Source organism: Pogona vitticeps, chromosome 3 (assembly GCF_051106095.1).
Source record: "Pogona vitticeps strain Pit_001003342236 chromosome 3, PviZW2.1, whole genome shotgun sequence".
Lineage (NCBI taxonomy): Eukaryota > Metazoa > Chordata > Lepidosauria > Squamata > Agamidae > Pogona > Pogona vitticeps.
In genome coordinates this window covers 141,817,918-141,843,863 of record NC_135785.1, presented here as the reverse complement: position 1 = coordinate 141,843,863, position 25,946 = coordinate 141,817,918, and the positions used below count along the sequence as shown (strand labels likewise).

The 25,946-nt window shown below is 38.2% G+C and overlaps 1 protein-coding gene and 1 long non-coding RNA gene across 7 annotated transcripts in view; one reads left to right on the top strand and one right to left on the bottom strand.

Moving 5' to 3' along the window:
* Window positions 1–25,946, top strand: part of DACH1 (dachshund family transcription factor 1) — a 514,217-nt gene that overhangs the window by 471,414 nt on the left and 16,857 nt on the right. For 2 of the 6 annotated variants that reach the window (XR_013543786.1, XR_013543788.1), the window contains 2 exons: window positions 180–248; window positions 19,244–19,495. Coding sequence is in view for 4 of the 6 variants with exons in the window: in XM_072994736.2 (XP_072850837.2) it covers window positions 180–248; window positions 14,264–14,406 (212 nt within the window). In the remaining 2 variants the exon portion in view is untranslated. Of the gene's footprint in view, window positions 1–179; window positions 249–14,263; window positions 14,421–19,243; window positions 19,496–25,946 lie in introns of those variants that run through there. The other 4 variants (XM_072994736.2, XM_072994739.2, XM_078390759.1 and 1 more) reach the window with 2 other exon arrangements.
* LOC144588291 (uncharacterized) overlaps window positions 4,554–25,946 on the bottom strand; it is a 48,685-nt gene continuing 27,292 nt past the window's right edge. Inside the window, exon 2 of the long non-coding RNA XR_013543789.1 lies at window positions 4,554–25,945. This is a non-coding gene — a long non-coding RNA (uncharacterized LOC144588291). The remainder of the gene's footprint in view (window position 25,946) is intronic.

The window sequence follows — 25,946 nt, the reverse complement described above, 5'->3', positions numbered from 1 at the left end:
TTTCTCATTTATCTTGCTGGTTGCAAAATTATTTTACTGGCATCCAGTCATTGTTCAACATTAAAAATAGGGCAAAGGTTGATTGTATTGTAATTCAGGACTGGAGTAACAGGTTATAAAACTGGGGGCTTTAAGAGTCAAATGAAATATGTGTCAGCCTTACCTTTCTATGCTTTTAGACTCTCTGACCCCAGAGATAGAAGCTGACCGCAGTGGGGGCAGAACAGATGCTGAAAGGACAATACAAGGTAGGAATTTGCAAAAGGCTATAAATCTAGATCTTACTATATTAGTTTTTCCTCTGCTCTAGCCTGTTATTCAAGCATGTAGCCTACCATCTGGGCCACATCAAAACAAGTTCATACAAGGTCAAGTACATCTGGCTTTTTTATACAAGAGAATTCATTTTGTGCTGATAGATTTCCTTTAAATTAGCAGGTCATTTCTGTTTGTATAATGCAATTAAAGAGGAATAATTGATTTGAGACAATGCAGAATTGCACCCTGTGCAGCTAAATAGAATGCATGTTTATGGCATATTCAGACACATCTAAGTGTGAAAAGAAAGCTTTCTCAGTAAATTTACAAAACTCTGGTAACCAGGTAGATAATCTTGAAGATAATAACTTAACAGTGCAATAATTTGTAAATTTATTGCACGTATCTCAAGAGGAGTGTTTTCAAGAAACATAATCAAGGAAATGAAGCTCTGTATTCATATCTTTGGCTGTTTGACTGGGTTCCTGTGCTAGGTAATGTTTGTTAAGTGTCATTTAATTAATTACCACTTGTGCATAACAGAAGGTACATTCACAGCTATGTTTTCAATATGTCTCATCACTTACTATGTGTCTTTTACTAAGTAGGTGGATAGACACATAGACAGCAAGTAGCAAAATATTAATAAACTGCAAATTCTGAAGGTTGCCTCTGTTTTATGCTATCTGTGGAAACTGATATGCTAAATATGCTGACATGAATACTGAGCCTCAAAAAAAAGCATTTATTTTCAATTTTAAATGAAGGTATATTCTTCAAAGACAAGCCTAAAGTGATTAGCTGAAGTAATCTCTCTCAGATGCCTTTCGTTTGCATTTTAAAGTCAATCACTCTGAAAGTACCATTTGCTCTCTTTTTTTTCTGTGTTCTGGAATCTCGTTTTCTAACTCCTTTAAGGTGTTGTGCTTGCCATTATAGAAAAATATTCAAAAAGATAATAAGCAATACATTTATTAAACATACATCAAAAATAGGAAGACAACAGGAAGTGTATTTTTCACACATCAGGAAGCATAACACAGGAGATGCCATGAATTATTTTGTGAGGTGTGAACTCAATAAACCAGCCGCAGTCAGGTGACGAGTGATCACTGATTGGCACTGTGTAGGCTTTCTAGAGGTCTAAGTAAAATTAACTTAACCATCTGCCTATCAGCAAACTGCTGTCTCATTGCATGTATTTCAGTTTACACATCATGAAATGAGTCCAAAGACATTTCTTCTGTTGATATTGATTCTACTACATTTGAAAATTCAATGGACGTAACAATATCTAAGATATGCTCTTATGAGCTTTGTTGTAATTGGGACAATGCATCAGGTTCATCCAAATCCAGAATCTTGAGCTGCCTTTACATTATATTGTATGAATGCTATTGAAACTGAATGAGCACATTCAGTTCCGTAGCAAAGCAAAGGCCATTGAGACTGAGTCAATGATTTCAACATCTAAAATAAGGGCAAGGAAGCAAGGTTGTGGGGGCAGGATATGTGAACTGGTAGTTGGGGAGATAGGAAGAGAGATGGGTTTTGCTCAGTGACAGCCATAATAAGCAATAGGAGGCAGGAATTTTACTTTGTTCAGAGTACTTGGAGGGAAATACATCAGAGGTACCCAGTAGGCACCCCTTATGCTAACTATTTTCAGTGTGGCACATTTACTCCCCTCTGAGCCCAAAGTTCATGTACCTTCAATGAAAAAATGTTTGATGGAACCCGGCCGGAGTAGACTTCTAATAAATAAATAAAATTAAAATTAAAAAGGTATACTTTTGGTTTTCTAGCTTACCGTAAGTCAATGGGAAGGCTGCTGATGTGAATTTACTGATCATTTCTTTAAATTTACAGCACAAATCAAATCAGGAGGGAGTTGGATCACTAAAGATCTAATCAGTATCCATCTCAAAGCACCAGAGTAGGCTCTGAGTTGAATTGGGGGACACGTGCACAGTCCAGGTTGAAACCCCGTCTTAGCAGAAGATGATTGGGCACCATCCCACAAAGAATTAAAGGGTTTTCCCCACTGATGCTGTTTTGCTGATTCCAGTGAAAATTAAGCATGTATAAGATATAAGTAACATTGCCTAGATCATGGTCCTTGATTTCAGTGGACACATGCACTTCATTCAGAGTTGTGCATTTGGAGCCCTCGTGCTCAGGTGCAGTATTAAAAATCAGCTGAGATTAAGAAAATAATTGAGAACATGTTGAGTTCAGAGTACTTCCCTTCCTGCGAGCTACGTAAAATCTGCTCCCTACACAGCCTAATCCTAATCGTGTTTATTTTAGAGTAAAGGCACCTTGGAAAAGTGGTTAGTGTATTGTATTAGAACTGAAGGGACCAAGCCCAAATCTTCACTCATCTATAAGGATCTTTGAGTAGCCTGGTTCTTGCCCCTCTCTTATCACCTTCACATCGAATTGTTGAGAAGGTGACAAGAGAGGGGCAAGAACCAGGCACCTGGCTTGAGGCTCTTGGAGTAAACAAATAAATATTCTGGCAAGCAGCATTGATGCAAACTAGGCAATCAAACAATCAGAGTCCTCCATACATGGCACTGAATCAAAATAACTTTTTGCAACAAGAAATGCATCTCACTTCTAGATGTATTTGCGAAGGCTTTCATGGCCAGGATCTAATGGTTGTTGTGGGTTTTTCGGGCTTCTTGGCCGTGTTCTGAAGGTTGTTCTTCCTAACGTTTTGCCAGTCTCTGTGGCCGGCATCTTCAGAGAATAGCACTCTGTGCTCTGGGCTTCCCTGTGCAGTCTGACGTAATGATTGTTGGTGTTGTCTAGTATTTCAGTCCTTTGAAATAGAATTTCATGTCCAGTTTGTTTTAGGGCATGTTCAGCTCACTTCTAGAGTTTGCTCATTTGCAAGACTTAAGGAGTTTTTGTAGAAACAAAGTGAATACAAAAGTATATGTGGCTGAAATTCTGTGTTATGATGAAATTATATGCCCAAACATATTTTTTTCCAATGCGAAGAGAATGTTCGTGAAAATGCATAGATGAATGCAAATGTTAGGGGGGGGGGGGAAATCTTGAAATGTACTCACATTTTGATGCACCCAGCACCAAAGTCTCACAACCTGATATGAAATAATGGCAGAAAGAAAATGTAGGCGGCAGTTCAGAAAAAAACAAAACCAAAACAAAAGACAGAGCCTGAGAGATATTCACATCCCTAAATAGAACATATGTGCTGCTCCTCTTGCAGTACATGAATCAGAGTGCTGATGCAACAGCTGTCTGTTACTAATTATCATTGATCTGTTATTTTGAACTATTGAGTGTTTTAGACTAGTATGTCAAACTGAAGGAAGCTTTTCTCACAAGATCAAAGGTTCATAAGAAAGAAAGTGTTCCTATGGATACAATGAGGCAAGCCTGCCACATGGTTTAACAGTCATGTTTAATAGTTTGAATAAGGAGCAGCAGCAAACAGCCAACCTGTGCAGATGAACTGTGCCAATGTGGGATTCCTCTGTTCCCTGGGTCCACTCTGTGGCAGTAGTTTTGCTGCTGCATTTTCCATTTGTTGCAGTTTCTAGACCACCATCAGAGATCTAGAATGTTAGAACAGTACTTCAGTAGGTAACTGCTAGGGATGGGACGTTCTGAAAAGTCTGTTTGCCTTGGGGATAAGTTTGTAATATGTTTTAATAGCAAGTATCTGCTACTACCTTTTGATGCAGGCTTTTTCACACTGGAAGGAAATGTCTGTATGCCTACTTTTCAAATGCATGTATTTTGAGTGACTTCCATCCACTGATTAAAGCACATAGAAATGTGACCTTGTTGATAATAAGTTTTGGTGATTCCACAGAACACAGCACGGGCCTGAGAAGATACGGATTTCTAGTTGCAAATGACACGTGGACCTACACTGAATTCTGGAAGGGGACAACTGAGTTAATTAACCACATACACACACACACAAAAGGCACAGCTCTCTACAAATTCCCATAAAGTGAGATCCTCATTTCCAGACCTATTGCAGATGGGTTGTAGGTCCACAGTGTTGCAACATATTTTAATTTATGGTTGTCCAAAAGCAATCATGGTGAGTTTAAGAGGAGCTAGTCAAGGACAGTGTGACCTTGTCAAAAGTAGTCAAACTAATCTCCTTTTACACAGGAGGGTTGCCCACAATCATTAAGTGTGGTTGGAGAAGTTTTAAAATTCAACTTAAATCCTCTTTTCTGTAACCTTCCTTTTAGTGGATATATACATGACAGCATTACTTACTGTGCAATTTTGCACTGTATATATTTTTGTGTATAGGTTTGCATGGTAAGTGACTGGAATTGATTGGCAGTCGTTATGTGGGATGTATTCCAGGAGTGACATTTAAGACAGTTGGAAATGTGAAATAATGGTTGTGTGTGTAACTGCAAGCTGATTGGCCTGTATGGCTGCTGTGTGAGTAAGTTCTGTAAGGCAAGCATGAAGAAGAGTTACTATTGTTAGTTGTTATTGTTCCATGGTGTCAAGTCACCTCCAACTCATGGTGACCCTATGAATGAGCAACTTCCAAAATGTCCTGTTAAACAGCCCTAGTCAGTTATTGTAAAATGAAGGCTGTGGCTTCCTTTATGGAGTCAATTTATCTCATATTCAGTATTCCACTTTTCCTGCTGTCTCCAACTTTTCTTAGCATTTTCCAGGGAATCCTGTTTTCTCAAGATGTGCCCAAATTAGGACAGCCTCAGTTTCAACATTTTTCCCTTCCGAGATAGTTCAGGCTTGATTTGATCTAGGATCCCCTTGTTTCTCTTTCTGGCAATCCAAGGTATGTGCCAAGCTCTCATCCAGCACCATATTTCAAACAAATCAATTTCCTTTCTTAACTGTTCAACTTTCATACCCAAAAATATTTCACCATTTTTGTCTCTAGAGATAGTTCAGGCTCAGTATAATATAAGACCCACTTATTCATTTTTCTGGTAGTCTAGGGTGTATACACAGATTCCTCATCTGGAATTGTAATCATTTCACCTGTAGAATTATATCATATTTCAGGGCTGAGGTGTTGTTTAAACCTGCCATGATAAACTTTTTCCCCTACTTTTCTTTTAGGAGCTCTTAACAGGTTCTAGAGCCCCCTGTCAAACAAGGAAATCCTTTGGCTATGTGCAAACAAGTATACAACATGAGCAGATGAATCTGTGACCCCTTCAAATGTGCTAGGGGCCCCCAGGGGACCATATGGCCCCCATTGAGAATGACTGAATCAGCGCCTTTTCAAAATAAGAATAGCAATGTGATTTTCTTCCATAGTCCTGTTGAGAAAGAATTCCATTTTATTTATTTATTTATTTATTTATTTATTTGATTGATTGATTGATTGATTGATTGATTGATTGATTGATTGATTGATTGATTGATTGATTGATTGATTGATTGATTGATTGATTGATTGATTGATTGATTTCTATCCTGCCCATCTAGACCAAAGATCTATTCAGGGTGGTTACATTTTGAAACAGCTCTCCTTAAAATATCAAGCACCATGATTTTGCGGACTTGGGGAACTGATGCAGAGAAGAAAGAATTCTTCAGTGAGCAGTAGACAACTCATACAGATTTAAGAATGCCCATCGTGAATCACTGTGTTTAGGCATGCCTGTACTGTGTCTTAGGGATCAATCACATATGAGAAAAGAACCCCAGTTACACCGATTCTTTCCGTACCTCTGTTGAGGCCACATGCTATATATATCGGCAGGAGTGTTCACATAGTTTTTAATTGTATCAATTCATTTCTTTCTATTTGAACCATTACAGTGGGGTCTCGACTTAAGAACTTAATCCGTATTGGAAGGTGGTTCTCAAGTCGAAAAGTTCTTAAGTCGAATCTGCATTTCCCATAGGAACGCATTGAAAACCATTTAATCCGTATCTGCTCTTTTCTGTCCATAGAAACTAATGGGAAGCTGCTATTCTGCCTTCTGCCACTAGAGGGGGATATTTTCTTTCTTTTTCCCCCTTAGGTTCAGGGAAGGCAGGGAACACTAAAGGCAGCACTTTAGAACTCTTTTTTTAAAAAACGAAGCCAATTTTAAATAATGTTTTAAAGCATGTTGTGCTGATTTTTTCAGCACAAAGGCACTCAGGCAGGCTTTTTAGGTGCTGAGCAAGCCTCCGGAAGCCTGCTCAGAGCCAGCCGATCAGCTGTTAGGCGGGGAGAGGAGCGGGGAAAACCACAAAATGGCTGCCAGGCTCTTTCTGGGTGTCGGCTTTTAGCTCTTTCCTGCTCTTTTTCCTGTGGTTTGGGGGCTACCAAGGCCTGGTAAGTGACTTTATTTAACAGTACAGTATTTATTTTTAAGTTTCTGACCCTTTCCCCCCCCTCCAGAAGCTTCTAAGGGGAGGGGGGACTTTTTTCCCTGTTCGTAACTCGAGGGAAGTTCGCATGTCGAGTCCTTACTTTCCCTATAGGGCAGGTACGTAACTCGAATTATTCGCAAGTCGGGTCGTTCGTAAGTCGAGACCCCACTGTGTAGCAGGCTACAGTTCTCTTTAATTTTGTATTGATTCATTTTCTCTACTGTTTCTTGGGACAATAACCCCCTTGTCCTTTTTTTTTTAATTACCAAAGGTGATATATCGACGAAGCAGTGCCTTCTCTCCCCGTCCCCCTTTTCCTTCCCTCATTTATTTACTTTCCCTGCATATCTCTCCCTCTCAGTTCTTTAATATATCTTCTCCCTTTTGAATGGTGTTGGGAGGAGGAAACAGGTTTAGCAAGACCTGCCAAGTACTGTTGGAAAGCTGCAGAGCCAGAGGCTGGGAGTTCAGTTCCCCACTGTGTCTCTTTGAGAGGGGCTGGATTCAGTGATGGGTAGGGTCACTTCTAGTTCTGCAGTTCAAAGGTTATTATTGTGAAGAGCAGATTCTTAAAAAAAATGCAACACTCCTTTTTTTACAATTCAAAGCAGGAAATCTCAAGCCCCCTTTCACCTGCAAGGGGGCGGGGGAAGACTGTCTCCTTCTGAACAATGTATTCATGAGGGTTTTTTGTGGCAGTGGTGCTGATGGCACCAGTGACTGCTACTAACAATTTGTCAAAATGTCTTCAGTTAATAATCATAATTATAATCATAAAGGATACAAGAACAGTGGCCATGAAGTAGCCACAGCACCCAGAAACCTGACCCCTTTGTAAAGGAAATAATTCAACACAATAATTGATCCCTTAGACACAGTGATTCCAATCTGATGAAGGCTTAACAAGTTAAAACCAAACTCTGCTTGGAGCTGCCACTAGCAGGCATAAGAAAAGCATCAAAATAAATATTCAGACACTTGACTGCAAGTGTAAGCTGAATTGTTTTCTAAACGGATTTGCAATCCTTTTAATCTATTATTAAACAAGCCTAATGAGTATAATAGTTTGAGTAAATGAGCATTTGTTTGTATGCAATTCTTCAACAACATACTTATTTTATATTTGAAAGCTCACCACTCTGAAGTATCTGCTTTTAAATAAATTGGCTGTGGTTTTTCTCATTTTTCTCATTTTACAAGAAGCTTGCTCTGATTTTCTTACCTGCTAGCTGGCAGCATATTGAAAAGGAAGAATTTTTCAAATAACAAGTAACATTTGCTGAGCAAACGAGATGAGTGATATCCTTTATGATCATAAATAAAATAAAATTTGAGACTTTAGGAAATGTTTATTTTACCTGTTATTTTTTAAAAAATGCTTTGTTCAGTATTTTTAAAAGTTTCAAAAGAAGACATATGCTAATAACATAGTATATGGCCTTGAGACATTTTGCTGGTTCGTCTGTGTCTTATAATAAATACCCAAATAGTCAGTAGGAAAACATGCCTGTAATTATGCACTTTACCTCACATACTGCTTTTTTTCTTTACCAAGGATAAACAGTGGAATTATACTGCAGAGCACAGAACCTAAACAGTAATAAATTTGTTTCCTGTCTCCTGGCATACCACTCTGGTATTTTGGCAGATTTTCAGCTCAAGCTAATCAATTAAAGACAACTTTGATTAAGTTAAACAAAAGGTGGTATTGATTGCCTGCAGTAACCTATAAATAGGCTATTGTTTCACAGTGTTCATAGGTCATTGTTAGCTACAACTTTAAACTAGACAGTCATTCTATTTATCACCTAGGAAAGCAAAGCCAGAGGCAGAATTAAAGCTCACTAACTTAAATCTTTTCACTTCCACTGAAATAAGTTCTTTTCAAAGTTGCAGGCATACTGTAAATGCTTCACAGTTGAGCCGAAGTGGCTGTAGACTGCAATTTGCATCTTGTTTAATAACTTCTTCCTAAAGATTTGTGGAGGAGCATGCCCTTTCCTTCATGTGAAAGAAATGACGAATCAACAGGAAGCATTTCATAAGCATGGCATTCTAAGACAATTTTGAAATAGCCAATGTGTGAAAAGAAAGCCCAAGACTAGGCAAAGTTAAGTGAGATGCTAAGGAGCAATGAACAATCAGAGATTTCTTGAGAAAATATCAGTAAAACTATATAATGGAGTTTATAACAAATATTATTTATTTGTATTATTTATGTAGAGAGAGGTCTGTATCACCAGTGGTGGACATACTCTAAAGGCAGAAGGTCCCAGATTCAGTGGTTACCATCTGTAGGCAGCTAGCTGGAATGCTACTCTCAGTCACTGTCGAGAAGGTTGGACTAAGGTGGAACTGACAGTGTAAATTTATTTATTTATTTTATTTATTGGACTTATATACCGCCCCATAGTGCTACAAGCACTCTCCGGGCAGTTTACAATTTTTAATTATACAGGCTACACATTGCCCCCCCAGCAAGCTGGGTACTCATTTTACCGACCTCGGAAGGATGGAAGGCTGAGTCAACCTTGAGCCGGCTACCTGGGATTGAACCCCAGGTCGTGAGCACAGTTTTAGCTGCAGTACAGCGTTTTAACCACTGCGCCACGAGGCTCTTGCATAAAGCAGCTGCCTCTGTCTTTCACATTCACACGTGCGTTTCCTTAAGAGGAAATGTTAATTTATTGCTTATATATAATGCTTATTAATAACTAGTGTGGCTGGGTGTGTGGAACAATCTGTTCTCCACCCAGCAAAACCATGTAACTATTGTATGTGTATTGTGCCATCAAGTCAGAACAGACTTATGACTGTAATGGGGCTTTCAAGGTAAGGATATAGATTTGCGACACGGTAAAAAAAAAGTAGCTCTGAAAGGGTATATCAAACACACAGAATGCAAACACATTATAAACTGAATGGACAGTGTGCAGCCTGTAGGATAACCTGAACCCCACAGCAGCCTCATCCCCCCCTAAACAAACATTATTTGGAGAGGAATGGCTCAAAAGGCCTGGGGATTTAGAGAGCACTTCTGCCATGTTTTGCAGAACCTCCAACACCCAGAGAGACATGCTCCACATTCAAAAAAAGATTCATTTTTTTAAAAAAATTGACCACTGGAGAGTACAAGTAGACTTGCTCAGGGGAAGAAGAAATTTGATATAAGGAAGATCATAGGAGTCGCTATGAACCTCCAAGGTCCAGAGGTCCACCCATGCATGTGGACATGATTATTAAACACCATCATAATTATTAAAAACTATCATCTGATTTTCTGTCTAAATTGACTTTTACCTCCATTCATATTCTGTTACATCACTGTTTATTATGTATATATTCAATCACTACTATAGGTTAATTTGTGATCTTTGTCTTAACAAAAGAGGGAACAGAGTAATACTTTTAGCTGGCCTCTTCTATATTTTGTAATATAGAGTAGTTATCTGATTTATTCAGCAGACATGTATGCTGGTATTTCACTTGGATGGTGTACATATTATTTATTGGAAACATGTTGAACTGGGTTCCTTGAAAGTCTACTCGGAAGGATATCTCATGGAATTCAGGGGACAGTATTTTGTTGTATATATCTGTGTGCACAATAGGAGTAACATCACTACGATTGGCATATTGTAGCGAATTAAAGAATTCCTTTTTTAATTTTGGGCTGTGTGCAACTCATGTGCAATGAAGTCATGTGCACACGCACATGCACACACACAAAACTCTTTAATTAGTAACTCTTTAATTAGTAACTGCCTTTGAAGTCCCTATTCCCCTGGTCTTCACAAGGGTCATTCCCTTCCTTTCTCCTCGCTGCCACCAGATATTAATGTATTAATATCATGTCAAAGCCAGGACATGTGTGATGCCAAAATATAAATCATTTATTTAACAGGGAAGATGATAATCGGTAAGGACGTGTAGAGTAAATTACAGGATGCAAATCACTTATATTGAATCTGTTAGAATACTTTTTCTTAACTCTTTTAACCCTCTGTTTCAATCTCCACACTTACAGTTCTCTAACTCACACATCACTTCTCTCAAGCAACACACAGTCTCACTTCAGACTCTCTCTACCGGACTTTTTATTTCTTTTTCCTCCCTCCTGGCTCCGCCTTCCATTCTCTCATTGGCTCCTGCATCAGTGTTCCACAGTGACAGACAGCTGTTCGCTACAGTGGCAATCTGCTGTTGCCAGTAATGTCAATCCCATTGTGTCAGTGGATACTGGTCAGTGCATCTTAACCTTGAATAAGTCTACATAGGCTTAATGCCTAAAGCATATTGGTTATGTCTTTCACTATTATTTTTAATGGTGGACAAATCAGTCCTGAGGTGGGCTTGACAGGGTGGTAGATCACATACAGCCCTTCCCCCACATGCAGCCAAGGAGGAAGGTGGGTTTTATTTCCTTGTATTTTTCCCAGGGCAGGACAGAATTATAATTAGGATTATGGAATTTTGGTCACAATTGGATTGGTTTTATCCTATGTCAACTCTAACCTGATCTAGTGAGAAGCTAATATTGTCACCTTTTAGGGTGGTGGTTATGGTGATGGGGAGAATGGCTTTCAATACAACTCCCATACTGTCTCTGACCTGGCATTAGTGGAACAACATATGCAATAGCTTAAACCTCTGTAGTCATCAACCACCAAAGGTTAAGATTGCTCTGCTTCTTCTAATCAAAATTAGCTGATTTTTTTTTAAAGAATTGCTACAAAAGCAAGTTCTTGCCCGTTCTCATATATATCTCTTCATTTAATATCTCAATAAGCAAAAATATTTTAGGCTATCAAGAGTAAAAGAAGGCATTAAATAAACTTTAGATAAGATGATGCTATTTCGACTACGGCAAAAACAAAAACAAATTATGCCTGCTGCATGCCATAAAATTTGATTTAATGAATTCTGAGCTGGAGTGCATCAGATGGGTATGTGTATGTTTGTGAGAGAAGATCAACTGTGTTTTAGAAACACACCAGATAATCTTTTACAAGTCTATTCAGAAATGATTGCCAGTGAGTTCAGTGGGGTCTATTACATAGGAGGCAGGTACATGTTTTCCCCTCAGAGTGTAGTCCTATACATGTTCCTACATAGCTTAGTGGAATTTATTCCTATATAGATGTTTGAAGGATTGCATTGTTATAGGTAATTTATAAAAAAAAATTAAGATGAGTTGTGTGGGAATTAGATCAGATGTGTTGCACACTTTTTGAAATATCCTACAATGAAAGGTTAAAAACAAATATTACTACTGCAGGGATTTTTAAAGGTTAAAAATGATTTTCTTGCATTATTCTGACTCCTATGGCTAGGGACAGAGTGCAGACATGCCACAATAATGTTGTGAGGTTTTTTTTAATTTCTACTGTTCAAACCATATTAATGAGAACATCATTTTGGAGAACTAATTATTTCTATTTGTCTTGTGTCACACTTTCTAATTCCCCTATATTAGCACAGCCAAAGCAAATTAATTGCTTTTTCAGCAGTTGAACCTTGTCCAAGAATGAGCTCACATTCTCTTTCAGTTTCCCAGTTCCTCAAAGTGCATTGTGTCAAAATTTTCTCTTGATACTGAACATAGCCTAGAGAATATCTGTTCAGATTCTGGTAGCTGCTCACTTGATGAAATGTATAAGTTTAAGTGACCCACCAGGAAAGATAAAGTTCTTAGCTGCAAGATTATACATCAGAACAGTTAAAGTGAAATTAAAATTAAATGAATGAATCTCACTGAAGCAAAAAAAGCAGTAATTAATGGTTCCCTTAATTGTCTTCATAAAATATTTGCATGGGTCTAATTTGCATAATTTGCATGTATTAATTAATCTTTCAAAGGAATTTTGTGCTGAGAGAAGCCAAAAATTCTCTTTGTTTTATTTAACATCTAATGAAATATTTATCTTCTTTAATGAACTTCTCATCTTCATAAAATAAAAGTTGCACAAGTTTGTATATTTTAAATGTTTTTATAACTGAAGTGTTCAAATCTCTTTAGGCTCACAGCATTTGAGGGAAAATGCTTTTTATAAAATAATCATTCAGTGTCTGCAACATTTAAAAACTGAAGTTATAGTCCTGTTTTTCTTGGCATCTGTATTGCAACCTTTAAAAAGTATTCATTATTTTGCAATTTTTGATGGATTTCTAAGCTGTTACTGGGAAAAAATTATTAACCTATAATCTTTTCTTTCAAATTATTGAAATAATAATACAAATGACAACTAAAGATTTCTATTATTGTATCTATTATTTCCCATTGCAAAAAGGAATCTGGAAGTGATTTATAAGACATGTAGATACACATGGCACAAGTAGAAAAGGCCATTATTAATATAATTTTTTTAAAAAAAATGAAGCAACTATAAACCATAATCAACAGGGAAAATAAAATGCATGGCATAATCTTAAGATAATGTGGTACATTGATAAATATAGTACTTTTTCTGAACATTTTTTTCAAAAAAGGTCTTTATCATTTATGAAAAAGGCAAAGAAAAAATGAAATACAGAAGCAGATGAGCTTAAAAGTACATAGTAAAGGTACTGCTTCCAAGTATATTAATGGAATAATATGGTACAAACAGGTTTAAACCTCACCACTGCAAGGAGAGGTCATAATCAAGTGTAGTAAAAGCATTTGTTTGAGGTAATAATAACACCTTCTTGTATGGCATAGAATTTAAAAGGTGAGACCATGCTAAAGATAGAAAGGAATATTAAAGCTGTAGTGTTAAAGTCAGAATAGGAAAGCATTAGGAGATGAAATGTGATGAAGTGCTTTGCAAAAAGCAATTTCTATAAAAGTTATGGATCTAAAAGGACAGTGATTAGTCTTTCAGAGGCAAAGGTTAAGGCTATTACTTGAGAAGGGGACCACCTATATCCCAAGGTAATGTATCAAGTAGTTAATATTGTAGCAGATAGTAATAGCAGAAAGCAAAGAGATGGTTACAATGTAAGATTGCTACCATACAAAACTTAACATAGTACATAATAAGATTTATGAACTGGAGATTCATTTTTCAAGGATAAGTACAACACTGTAAGAACAATAAACCCTTACTTGAACTATGCAAACCATTGTGGAATCAGAGGACAATGAAAACAAGTTTATTCAATAAATGTGGACAAAAAGATTTCCCCCACCCTATTTTTATACCCTTCCTTTTATTGGTTAAACATCTTGCTTGCAGAGATTTAAAATTCACTAATGAGTAGAAAGGCATGTAAAAATGGGTTTCAGAATAGAAAAGCTCTCTATGCAGCATAGAAATAGAAGTGAGAGGGCCACTTATAAAGAGAAAGAGATTTTAAATTGCCCCTTGGATCATGAAATTGACTTCCACAAAAAGGTTCCCCTTCCTTGTCTACCTGTTGCATACCCTGTTTTCCCAAAAATAAGCCCTAACCTAAAAATAAGCCCTAGTATGATTTTTCACAATGCTCATAATATAAGCCCCCAGATAAACCCTAGTTAAGTGAAACCCCACCCTCCAGTATTGTGCTGCATTGTGCAGCAACCAGAAGATGTTATTTTACATGACTGTAAAATGAAACATCCCCTGAAAATAAGCCTTAATGTGTTTTTTGGAGCAAAAATTTACATAAGACCCTGTCTTATTTTCAGGGAAACACGGCATACCCTCAGCTGAATATGAGACAATATATGTGGAGAACTGCATAGAACACACATATGCACTGAGCTATTTTGTACAACCATCACGGGTAGGTCGAACTGGGTACAGCAATCAAAGCACAAGTAATAAGTAAATTAAAAAATACCATTTTAACCCAAACAGAAAAGGGGATTCTAGAACAATTACTCACATTCATTAATCTATCACACTTGTAAATGTTGTCATTCTACTGACAATTCTTAATATTTGGTACAGAGCCAGGGCTTAAACGTTTAAGTGTACATGCAAAAATGCAAAGTGTGACTGGGATGTATCATAAAGGTATCATCAAGGTTTCCTAAACCTGACCATATAAAAGACAACATGACCATTTTATTTAAATTCAAATGGGAAAAGGCAAAGGTAAGGAAAATATATTAATATATTAAAAGAGGCTCTCTAGATTGCAGATTTAAGGCAAATGGTTGGTCCCAGTTCCAAAAGGAGTGAATACTATTGACTTTGCATGGAACTGGTAAGCATCTATATCTGAACAGTTATCTAAGGTTGCTATCTCAATACACATTTATTTGCACTCTTTTACATGTCAGTCCAATGTGACTGACTCCTAAGTAGCCACATATATGAATGCATTGCATAAGCTCCCTTGAATAACAAAATTTGTTTAAATAGTACTTGATAGGTTTCTAAATTTAGAGAAATTGCAGAAATACACAGCTCTCTGTGTGCTTTGCTTGTGTTTAATTTCTTTGGTGCTTCATACTACCTAAGGGTGATATTCCCTATAGAAGACAAGCAAAATGAGTTGTACCAAAGTAATTGCTATAGATGACTGCCCTTTTGAAATGTTTTTCATTTTCAATACGTCTGTAATTCAGTAAGTCTTTAAATCATTCATAACCAAATGAACAAAACATTGATTTAGTCACATTATCACAGAAGTAGCTCTGGATCTCTTAATGTCTCAGTGTTTGTTTAGTCAGGGAGGGGAATCCCTGCCTGTCATTTAATCATTTACTCAGGTGGTACATGCATTATTGGGTCCTTCTAAAGTATTCTCTGTGCTGCTTTAAAATTACCTTAATTTCTCTTGTCACCCATTTCTAGATGGACCAAAAATTCCATATTCCAGAGCTGGAGATGATGGGATACAACATTTTCAAAATTTATGAGACTGGGGAAAGATGTTTGCCCTAAAACATGATTTCTTGTTGAGGAAAGAGTTACCCAAGTACCAACAATAACACTGGCAGTATTCAGAACCATTTCTTAACACCACTTTCAACTACAGTTCCCTAGCATAAGGGTATAAGAAGTTTGTCAGAAAAATATTGTTTTGATGAAAATCTCAGTTTCACTCTTCCTCTCCCATACAGCTATTCAGCAACCAATTCCTGTCACAACCATGACAAAACTAGTGACCAAAGAAAATTGTTGTCTCTTTATGCTATTGGTTTCCAACTTTAAGTCCCCCAATATTGCTGGACTACAACACCTTGATGCCTTGATGAAAAAGACACAACATTGGCTGTGCTGACTGAGGTGTCTCTGTTTTATAGTCCAAATATAAGGGGTGCTGAGTGTGTGAGCCAATCATATATAGACAAAAGGAAAGGAAATAAAGGGGGCTGAGTATTGTAGCACTAACAATTTTTTCATTGTCAGCCAATGTGGGTCAAAGTCTACTTTTTCAGATATAGATGCATGACCAGTGTATTTAAACATATCCTATGATCAGATGAGGAGACAGATAATAGACGTGATAAGGCTTCATTAACTTGAAATGGGACAGTGAAACAGTTACTTTAATTGCAGCCTGATTCAGGCACTAGCCATCTGCCAGGTGGACTTTCCTGTCACAGGGGTGCTAGGAGATGTTTCTAGGAGATGTTTCTAGGGGATAAGAGGGCAGGTCCTCTTATGGACTGAGCATTGGTTGAGAACCAGGAAACAGAGAGTAGGTGTCAATGGACTATTTTCACAATGGAGAGAGGTGCAGAGGGATCTGTAATAGGGTGTCTTTGGAGAGGTGTTCTGAAAATAGTTTCTCTATGTTGTCATACCTAATGTCAGATTTGTGCCCATTCATTCTTTTGCCCTATGTAGAAAGCAGAGAGACTCTGCTGGCAGAAGATGGCATAAATAGCATTAGAGGAGGAACAAGTAAATCAACCCCTGATGTTGTGACAGGCATGTTGGGGCTTTTGATAGTATAGAGATAATCTTCAAGGGCATCTATGGCATATCCTCCTCTGGGGAGAAGGGAGCATATGTTGATATATGTCATCTGCAGAGGGTTCAGCATTATTTATGGTTTTAAATTTGTGTTCTTTATTTTTTAAGATTAGATTTCCTTTGAATTGCCTGGGGAAAAAATTAACATTAACACGTAAAATCTAGCACATTGTAGGTGTTGGTTGTGAAGTTCAGGGTGCCTCTTCATGATACTCTGCAGTAGTCAAATAACAGTTTTTTAGGAATGAAAATAAATAATTAAGAAAAATGCAGATTCCATAAGATCAACCTGTTTTCCTTCCCACAGTAGGATTTCTTTACAGCTACATGACTCCGCAATTACAGTACTTGAAAGTTAAGCCAATATCCAATAATGAGTCACCAAAAAAAAAACATGCTAATTCCAAAATTGTAAACATATTGGTTATGTTGACCCTAGGTGTATGAAGAAACACTACAGCAGTTAATAACAGCACATGCTCTTTCTGAAAGAAGAAAAGGATAACGTCATTGTAGGATACTGGTCTACTGAGGATGAAACCTGTCATTTGATCATGAGCCTGCTTAGCTTGGCCTTCACAGCTATGGTTTCACTCTATTCATAATTTCTTAGGAACATAATATCAGTAGGTCTGGGGAAAATGGCAGAGAATGATTTTCTGATTCCTTCCCAGCAGAGAGCTTTTTCATCAGAGATCTGCCTCAATCAGGTCTTTCCAACACCAGTGTGTTTTCAGCTCTGCTGACGGCTTCTCTGTGTTGCTTTATGACCACTTTGCATAAGGTACTGGGTAGGTCTTTTGTCTTTGATGTTTTCTTACATGAACTGGAATGGACTTAGAATGGGGCCATTGTTGTCCTGTAGGTGCACATGGGGGGGTCGATTGACTAGAGTGGAAAAACTGTGGAGATTTGTGCAATGACTAGCTTTGTTATCAAGGCACTTGCTGATTAGGATAGTCAGAAAGACACTGATCTACACTGTTCTCCACTAGCTTTTTCATTTGATGATGGTGCTATTATCCCTGTAAATGTTCTATCATTCCCCAAGGACATCTGAAAAGGTAGAAACTCTTACCATGAAAATGTGGCATTGTTTGGTTGTTTTGATTTACTTACATGAGAATGTCACTCAGCAACTATTTGGGTTTTTTTCTGTGATATTCTTCCCATTTCTATTTCTTAAAAAGTAGTATGGTCTGTAGAAGCCTAAGAAAAGCAACTATAACATAATGACTGATAGAAGCCATGAAGGATAGAGAAACTGTGTTAGCATAATAAAGGTAGAACTAAAATTACATATGTGTTGGTTCCTGTGCACAGAATTTCCATTGCTTGGTGTCTCTTTGTGAATGGTACTGAGCAGAAGATGATAGTTTGTAGACCATTTTGATTGCTGACATTGGTGTTGTCAGTGTTCAAACTGCCCTTTGCTAAGTAAAGCTTGGCATCCTTTTTCCTGCTGGCAATGTGGGCATAATGTTGTCCAGCAATATCAGTCCATTTCCTGGCATTCTGAATCATGGGTGTTTAAGTAAAATATCCCACATTCATAAACCAGAAGGTTTTTGAAGAATTGAATTTCCTAGCTTTTTAAAACAGAAGTTTAAGTATATATGCACTATGCACACATTCCAAGAAAAACTTCTCTCATATAGAACCACCCTGTACTATGGTTACAGGTGGAGGGCAGCACCAAGAACAGCTGGAATGTGGCTATAATCCCTCTGTGACAAAAAATATTGAACAGCTCTTTTGGACTTAATGATATGGTGAAGCAAAGTTGTGAGTCAGTGCAACAGACACAACAGAGAGACATACAAATCCTTTAACCTCTCATGTTAACTAATGTTGCCATGCTGAGTCCACAGAATGCAGACTAGAAAGCTCTGTTCCAATTTCCAAACCCTTGCTCTACAAACACATTGCCTGCATGTTTTCCAAAATGTATCCCCTTGTCTTTTGAAATAAAAGAAAAAAAAAGGGGGGGGGTGAGTATGGAAAGATTGTCACTTCAAACAAAGGTCAAAATCATCCAAGCTATGAAAAGATGGACAGTGAAAAAAGCTATGGGGCAAAAATCAACTCATATGAAATGTGGTGTTGGAGCAAGCTAAACAAGTGAGTGTTTGAGTCCCGTCTGAACTCTCAGTAGAGCAAAAATGAGCCAATTGAAGCTCAATTGAGAAAAGTGGTGTGTGTGTGTGGAGGGGGTCAGTAGGAAAAGAGGAAGAACTAACGTAAGATGGGTTGACTCATTAAGAATCCACAGCTGTTACTTTGCAAGATCTGAGCAGAACCTATTGGAAAAGACAGCATCGCTGGGGGCAGTAGGGAGAGAGAATAATCGAATATGAAATTATGTTGGTTGCATTATTTGAGCAGAACTGTTAATGATAGGACATTTGGGAGGTCATCATCAGAAGTGACTTGATGGTACATAGCATCTTTGGAGTTCATTTTTAATAACCAAGCGATTGTATAGTGACAAGACATGCAGACTGGCTGAGGTACCAACTGGAGACTGTGACAGGATATAGGCACCAAAGCTCTGCTAACAACAAGAAAGATCATTTCCAGAAACAAAGCAAAAAACAGTGATTTCACATCTTAAACGAGTGAGCTTCTGAATATTTGTTGTCTTTTTTAAACTATATTTTTTAAAAAATATTTTAAATATCTGAATTTTATTTAAAAAATTAATATTCTTTTTGTGTCTCCATGTTTACAACCAGACACAGAACCCCCTTGCAAGCAAGAATCCCATAAGCCTGTTTGGCCAGGAAGGAATTAAAAAATTAAAAAGTTAGCTAAGAGTCAGCTAATTGCATCCTGACTGACAGGGTCAGAAGTTCAGATTGCCCCAGACATGGAGCAGATTTCCCTTTTGAAAACTTATGTGAGGGGACTCCTTGCTCTCAGAAATCCTGAAAGGATGTTTACTGAAGATGCTAGAACAAAGTACATCTACTATCTATTTTTCTAAGGTAAGGGGAAATTCACTGAATATGCCTTACAAAATTGTATGCCATTTCCCTGAAGATACATGACAAAATGTCTCCCTTTCAGGAGTACTGGCACTCCATTGTTTTCTTTACAGCAAACCTGTTTTGAAATAGTGGTGTGTTTTGTTTTGTTTTTTGTTTCTTTGGGTTTTTTTTGTTTTTGTTTGTGTTTTTTTTAAGGATCAATATTTCAGCCCCTGCAGCCAGGATTCTTTCAAAACTTTAAAAAAAAGGCAGGTAGGGCCAACATTTTTCTTTCAAGATAACATTGGTATTTCCAACTTATGTGGTCTATTTTCAATTTGGGCTTGTTTTAAAGAAGTTTCAATTTTATAAAATAGTTAACCATCTCTTTATGCATGGGGGTCACAACTGAAGGAAGTCCAGTGTCTGCATGATTCTGAGCTGTTAGAACATCAAGAGATAGGACATGATGCTTTTCCAAAATCTATAAAACTATTGCAGAGATTCCAATTTCACCTTTTGAGAATTATTTCAACTCAAAACGTCTGCCTGACATAAAATCTGGAATTCCTTGGCAAGAAATTAGAATCTAGTCATTTATGAGTCATATTATATTTCTTTTTAATCCTGCAAGAAAGTGTTCCTTAAACAACAGTTTCTCCATGGCTCCCTCCAATATGCTGTACAATTTAGAGGACTTTCAAAAGAAATTGTTGATATGTCATATGATGAGTATTTAAAGGTGGAGAAAGTCAAAATATTCCAAGCGCTATGAGAAAGTCTTTGGGAGCAACTAAAGTAGATCCCACATAATAACTCTGAAGTCAGGTACAGTAGTTAAATCTGAATTGCTTTCTCATTTTGGGGGTGGGGTGGGCGCTATGTAGTCTTCCACTAAGTCAGAAGAGGCTGTAGGGATGCAGAAAATACTTTCTCAGACTTTGTGCACTCCAGTTAATAACAAAGATGAAGAAATATGTGAGAAAGATGCTTTGAAATGATTCCATTGTAGCCTTAAAGCAACTATGAAAACTGATGTAGAACAGCTTTTTCATACATAAGGGTATACAGTTAATACCGTCTGCCTCCTACTATATTTTACAATGGGACACAGTAATGTGAAGCACTCTTCCCATAATAAATTAAGGCCTGTGACCATGGTTACTATCTGCAGTGCTTTTTATGTCCATCAGTACAGCTTGTAACATGAATAGAATTAACTTATGTCACTACTTGGCTTTCCATTTATTAGCTACAACTGCAGATCTATGAAAAAAAATCCAGTTTGTAATGAGGTAAGGCAGATGACCATCCAGTGTGCATGAGAGTATGGCTGTTATCTGTGTGCACTGCACAGCTTTTGGTGGAATACATACCCAGTTGTAACGATGAAGAGCTCTCCGTCTTTAAGTCTGAAAGATCCTATCCAAGAGAGAAACTGGGCTTCAAAAATATCTAGATTTGACAAGATTATTTCCATCTGGTTATTTGCTGTATACATTCATGGTCAGAAGCAAAGACTTGAACAAAATAATGTTTGTCCTGCATCAGAAATATGAACTGCTCATTTTTTCCCAATCCCACTTCAAGTTGCTAACTTAGAAAGGACAAGTCCCTCGCTCTCACATGCTGATTAAAAGTGATGGGTTAAAATTGTGAAGAGATTTCTCATGAGCCCGAGGGAAGCTACTTATTTATGCTCTTGACATTATTGGTACAGAAATGGCATTGGATGCCTTGTATGATGACCTGTTGAGGGAGGCTGACAGGGGCAAAGTGTCTCTGTTGGTCCTCCTCGACATCTCAGCTGCCTTTGATACTGTTGACCACGGTATCCTCCTGGGGAGGCTGTCCGAGTTGGGAATTGGTGGCTTGGTGTTAGCCTGGCTCCGTTCCTTCCTGGAGGACTGACTCCAGAGAGTACAGCTTGGGGAGAGGGTCTCGGCCCCGTGGAATCTCAATTGTGGGGTCCCACAGGGGTCGATTATCTCCCCAATGCTGTTTAACATCTATATGAGACTGCTGGGTGGGGTCATCAGGGGGTGTGGAGCCTCGTGTCATCAGTATGCTGATGGCACCCAGCTTTACATCTCCTTTTCACCAACTGCAGGTGATGCCGTCCTGTCCCTCCAGCGCTGCCTGGGGGCCATACTACAGTGGATGCAGGAAAATGGGCTGAGGCTGAACCCGGACAAGACGGAAGTTCTGAGGGTGGGCGCCCTTGGGGTTGGTGGCCTGGGTGGCTCTCTCACATTTGCGGGGGGTGACCCTGGCTGCCAAGAATGGGGTTTGCAGCCTGGGGGTACACCTGGACCCGACGCTTACCATGGAAACCCAAGTGGTGTCGGTAGTTCGCACCACCTTTTTCCACCTTTGGCAGATTGCCCGGCTGCGACCCTACCTTGACATGGGGGCGCTCACTACCTTGGTACATGCGCTCGTAATCTCAAGACTAGACCACTGTAACACGCTCTATGTGGGGCTACCTTTGAGGCTGATGCGGAAACTTCAGGTGGTGCAGAATGCAGCGGCCAGACTCCTTACTGGAGTGAGAAAACACCAATACTGTATATTTCTCCTGTTCTGGCCAAACTGCACTGGCTGCCCATCCGTTTCCGCATTGACTTCAAAGTTCTAATGCTTACCAATAAGGCTCTAAATGGCTTAGGACCTCGATACTTGGCGGAGTGCCTGTTCCCACCAAGATCTACTCGGATCACCCGCATGAGTCAGGAGCTGAGGCTGAGGAGCCTGACGGCACATCCAGGCCTTCCCTCCTGTCAACTACTGATTTCTTTGCTTTGTTATTTATTATTTATTTATTCCTGCACTATTTGTTATTGTTGTATGCTAATTTTTCTATGTTTTTTTTAAATTGTTTTTGATATTCTGTAAGCCACCCAGAGTGGTAGAATATACCAGATGGGTGGAATATAAATCGAACAAATAAAATAAAAATAAAATAAATATTATCACTACAAAGCACATCTGGAAAAATGAAATGGTTTAATGCCTCTAATGCTACAGTTGAAGAAAGCTGTATAGTAACTTTGTTCAAATTTGGCTTTCACAAAGGATGAATAGATTCATTCAAGCTATTGTTCCAGAAAGTAAATCCTGGGTTAAATCCAGTCTGGAGGAGTAATAATGACAGTGAAATTTTGGTTTATGAAGGTATGAAGAAATGGAAAGAATGGCCAGATTAACACAATATGTACATATATATCACATCTTTTATAAAATGGGAAGAAGAAAGTTAGCTCACTGCATGAAACTGGATATTTGGACCAGAATTATGTTGAAATTGTATTTAAATTAGTACCTACTATATGTAAGTTAGTTATGTGTCATCAAGTTGGAACCAATTCTAACACAGTGTTTAGAGTAAGTGACATATTTAAGGTGTTCTATAGCCAGCTTGTGTTGCCATGGACAAGCTACACAGTCCCAGAACGCTCCCAAAAGAAGGGAATGGTAAACCACTCTGAGTATTTTTTTACCTGGAAAACCCTGAAAAGGATCGCCATAAGTCAGAAACGATTTGACTATTGTTACTATTTATATTTGTCACATCTTACTGCTTGCAGCTCAAAGCCATATTATGAAAAATACATTATAGATGCACAAAAGTGTAGCTATGATATTTTTCAGCAGAACAAATCAATATTCTACAAAGCAATTCTAAAAATGGGAGCAACGCAAACAAAAATTTATAATTTTGAAACAGGGCTTTCGATCAGCACAAGTGTAATAGATAATCTGGTCTTTCTTCTTGCCAAATTTAGGGAAGTTTGGGCAAGGGTTTTCAAGTTATGAATTTTTAAAAGTAAAACTATTCCCCCCTATTCAGAAATAGGTGATTCCAGACAACCCCAAATTTAAAATTGGCTCCATACATTAAAATGACCAGTCTTGCTTATCTTGAAAGGAAATTATTTGTAAGCCTAACTGTTACAGATCATCCTGTTTGGTAACCCTTTCTTTTCCAAGCCTTAATGGCTCTCTAATTTCAGATGGTGATGGAGGCCAATATTATCAGAGGTTCCTCTAGTGCAGCGCAGATGGTGCTTTCTACAGAGGAACAAGAAATGTACCAGACATATTGCATTCACCTAAGAAAAGTACTAGACATACCAAATTCAGACTCCTTGTTTATGGGAGGTACTTGTTCATTGAAAAAGGCTGTTCATGTAAGTTATGCCATGTAAGACTAGTCATGTCAGCCACAATTTTTGTAATCAAAGATTTCCTCCTTCCATCCTGAAATCCCCACGGGTTCCCAAAAAGGAAATAGATTATATGGGAGCTATTGGTGCCTCAGGAAAGAAGTAGGAAGTGTTTAATTTCCAGTAAATGGTCCCAGCAAATCATGTCATCAGCCTTACACAGAGAATCTTACACAAACAGGATTTCAGTCAGAATCATCAGAGTTACCGTATCTTTTGATTTATTTATTTTTTTCAGTTCTTGTATTTTCAAAAATCATGACTGTAGCGATCACCCCTGGTATGAATATTCAGCCGTGTTGTTGTACCAATGAGAGCTGTCGGGAAGCGGAGCCAGAGAAACTAGAAGGGAGGGGTGAGTCAGAGTCTACTTCAGTCAGAGACAGAGAAGAGAGAAAGAGTTTGGGGTTTGAGGCAGAGAGAGTGTTTAAGGAGTGACTCAAAGTGTGACCTGCATTAATTAAGATAGAAGAGCTTAAAGTAAAATACTGAAGCTTTGTGTAACTTTAAGAATGTGCTGAAGAACTATTCCTAAAATAACGTGTAATCAATAAACCTGTTTCTGCTTAAATTAAAATTCAGGACTGAATGGACCTCAGTCTTTCATAGGAAATATAGTTGGTAGATCAACTGGCAGCGAGGAAAAGGGCGTCTTGAGATACTTTTGTGAGCTCTGTGTCTGGTGAAACAACCAGGGGCCACGGGGTAGATGCCACAATGACCCTTTTAGATATTTATCAAACAGATTGTCACCTGACCTGGCACTGGGGAGGATAGGAGTTTCTTGCAATTCTGTGAAAATACAGTGGTGCCTCGCTTTACGATGTTAATTGGTTCCATTAAAAAAATCGTTATGTGAAAACATCGTTAAGTGAAACACCATTTCCCATAGGAATGCATTGAAAACCGGTTAATCCGTTCCAATTGGAACAGATTAATGCTTGCAATCATTAGCCCACCTCCTGAAACCTATGCAAACTTAATTTGGTGTTGTTCTGAGTCTTCGTTAATTTTTGGTGATTTTTTGTTTTTCCCTCATTGAACTCTATTGAACTGTCCGTCCAATGCATTTCAAAGAGAGAAAACAAAATCACCAAAAATTAACGACGACTCAGAACAACACCAAATTAAGTTTGCGTAGGGTTCAGGAGGTGGGCTAACGATTGCAAGCATTTAAAACAGGTTTCTAACAGTTTAAGACACTTTTACAGGAGCGGAAAAGGGACATTGTTAAGTGAAATTCCCCCATAGAGAACATCGTTTAACGATGGGGGAAATTCCTCAAAGAAACCCATCGCTGTGTGAATTCATCGTTGTATGAAGCAATCGTTGTGCGAGGCACCACTGTATATGAAACACCACTGAATCTCAAATTAGTACTCTGTGTCTCTGTGTTGTGACTTTCATGTGCCAAGTGTAAGTTATTTCTATGGGTGTAAAGTGAGGCATTATCCAGTATTGAAGAGCATCACTTTCAGTGGGTCTTCCCATAAGAGGTGCAGATCTGAATCCAACTTTATATCTTTTTAAAGGGTCTACTGTGTGCTGTCCATTGGGTACATATCATACCCTTGTTTGAGGATTTATTTCCCCTCTTTCTTAGAGCTCAGAAGAGGTACATTTTCACTCTATAACACCCAGATTCCATTTTCAGCCTGGCTTGTGATAATGGTAGGTGAGATGTTCTGGGAGTTTCAGTTCAAAAAGGTAATTTTTCCATGCTCTTTTTTCCCTATGCATGAAGCCTATTGATGACATGGAAATCCTACGTTTCTAGGAGAAATGCATAGCAGAAAGGTTTTGTGGGTTTTGGTTGTTTTTTTTCCAAAACGAGGAAACTACTGGATATTCCAACCTCTGCTTTAAAAAATATCAGCTTTTACTTCAACTGTTTCAAAACTTCTGACTATGCATCGTTTAATTTTAAACATAGTCCTATGATAAAGAATTTTGATTCTTATTCATGGTCTCTGTGGACTTATGAGGAGCATTTGTGCCTGCACAGCATGTTCTGAAACATTCCAAAGCTATTTATTAGTTCTGGTGGGAGACCACCACCACCACCACTTAATTATGCATGCCTGCAGTACTCCCTCTGTTCTCTCTAGTTTCTTCTCATCTGCCCACCAGGCAGTACATGTTCAGAACCTCTCTACTTACCACTCTTTGCTGATCACCTCAGTTCCTATTCTCTTCCCCATCATTCTCTTCTCCTTATTCTCCATTCTTCACTATCTTCTTCC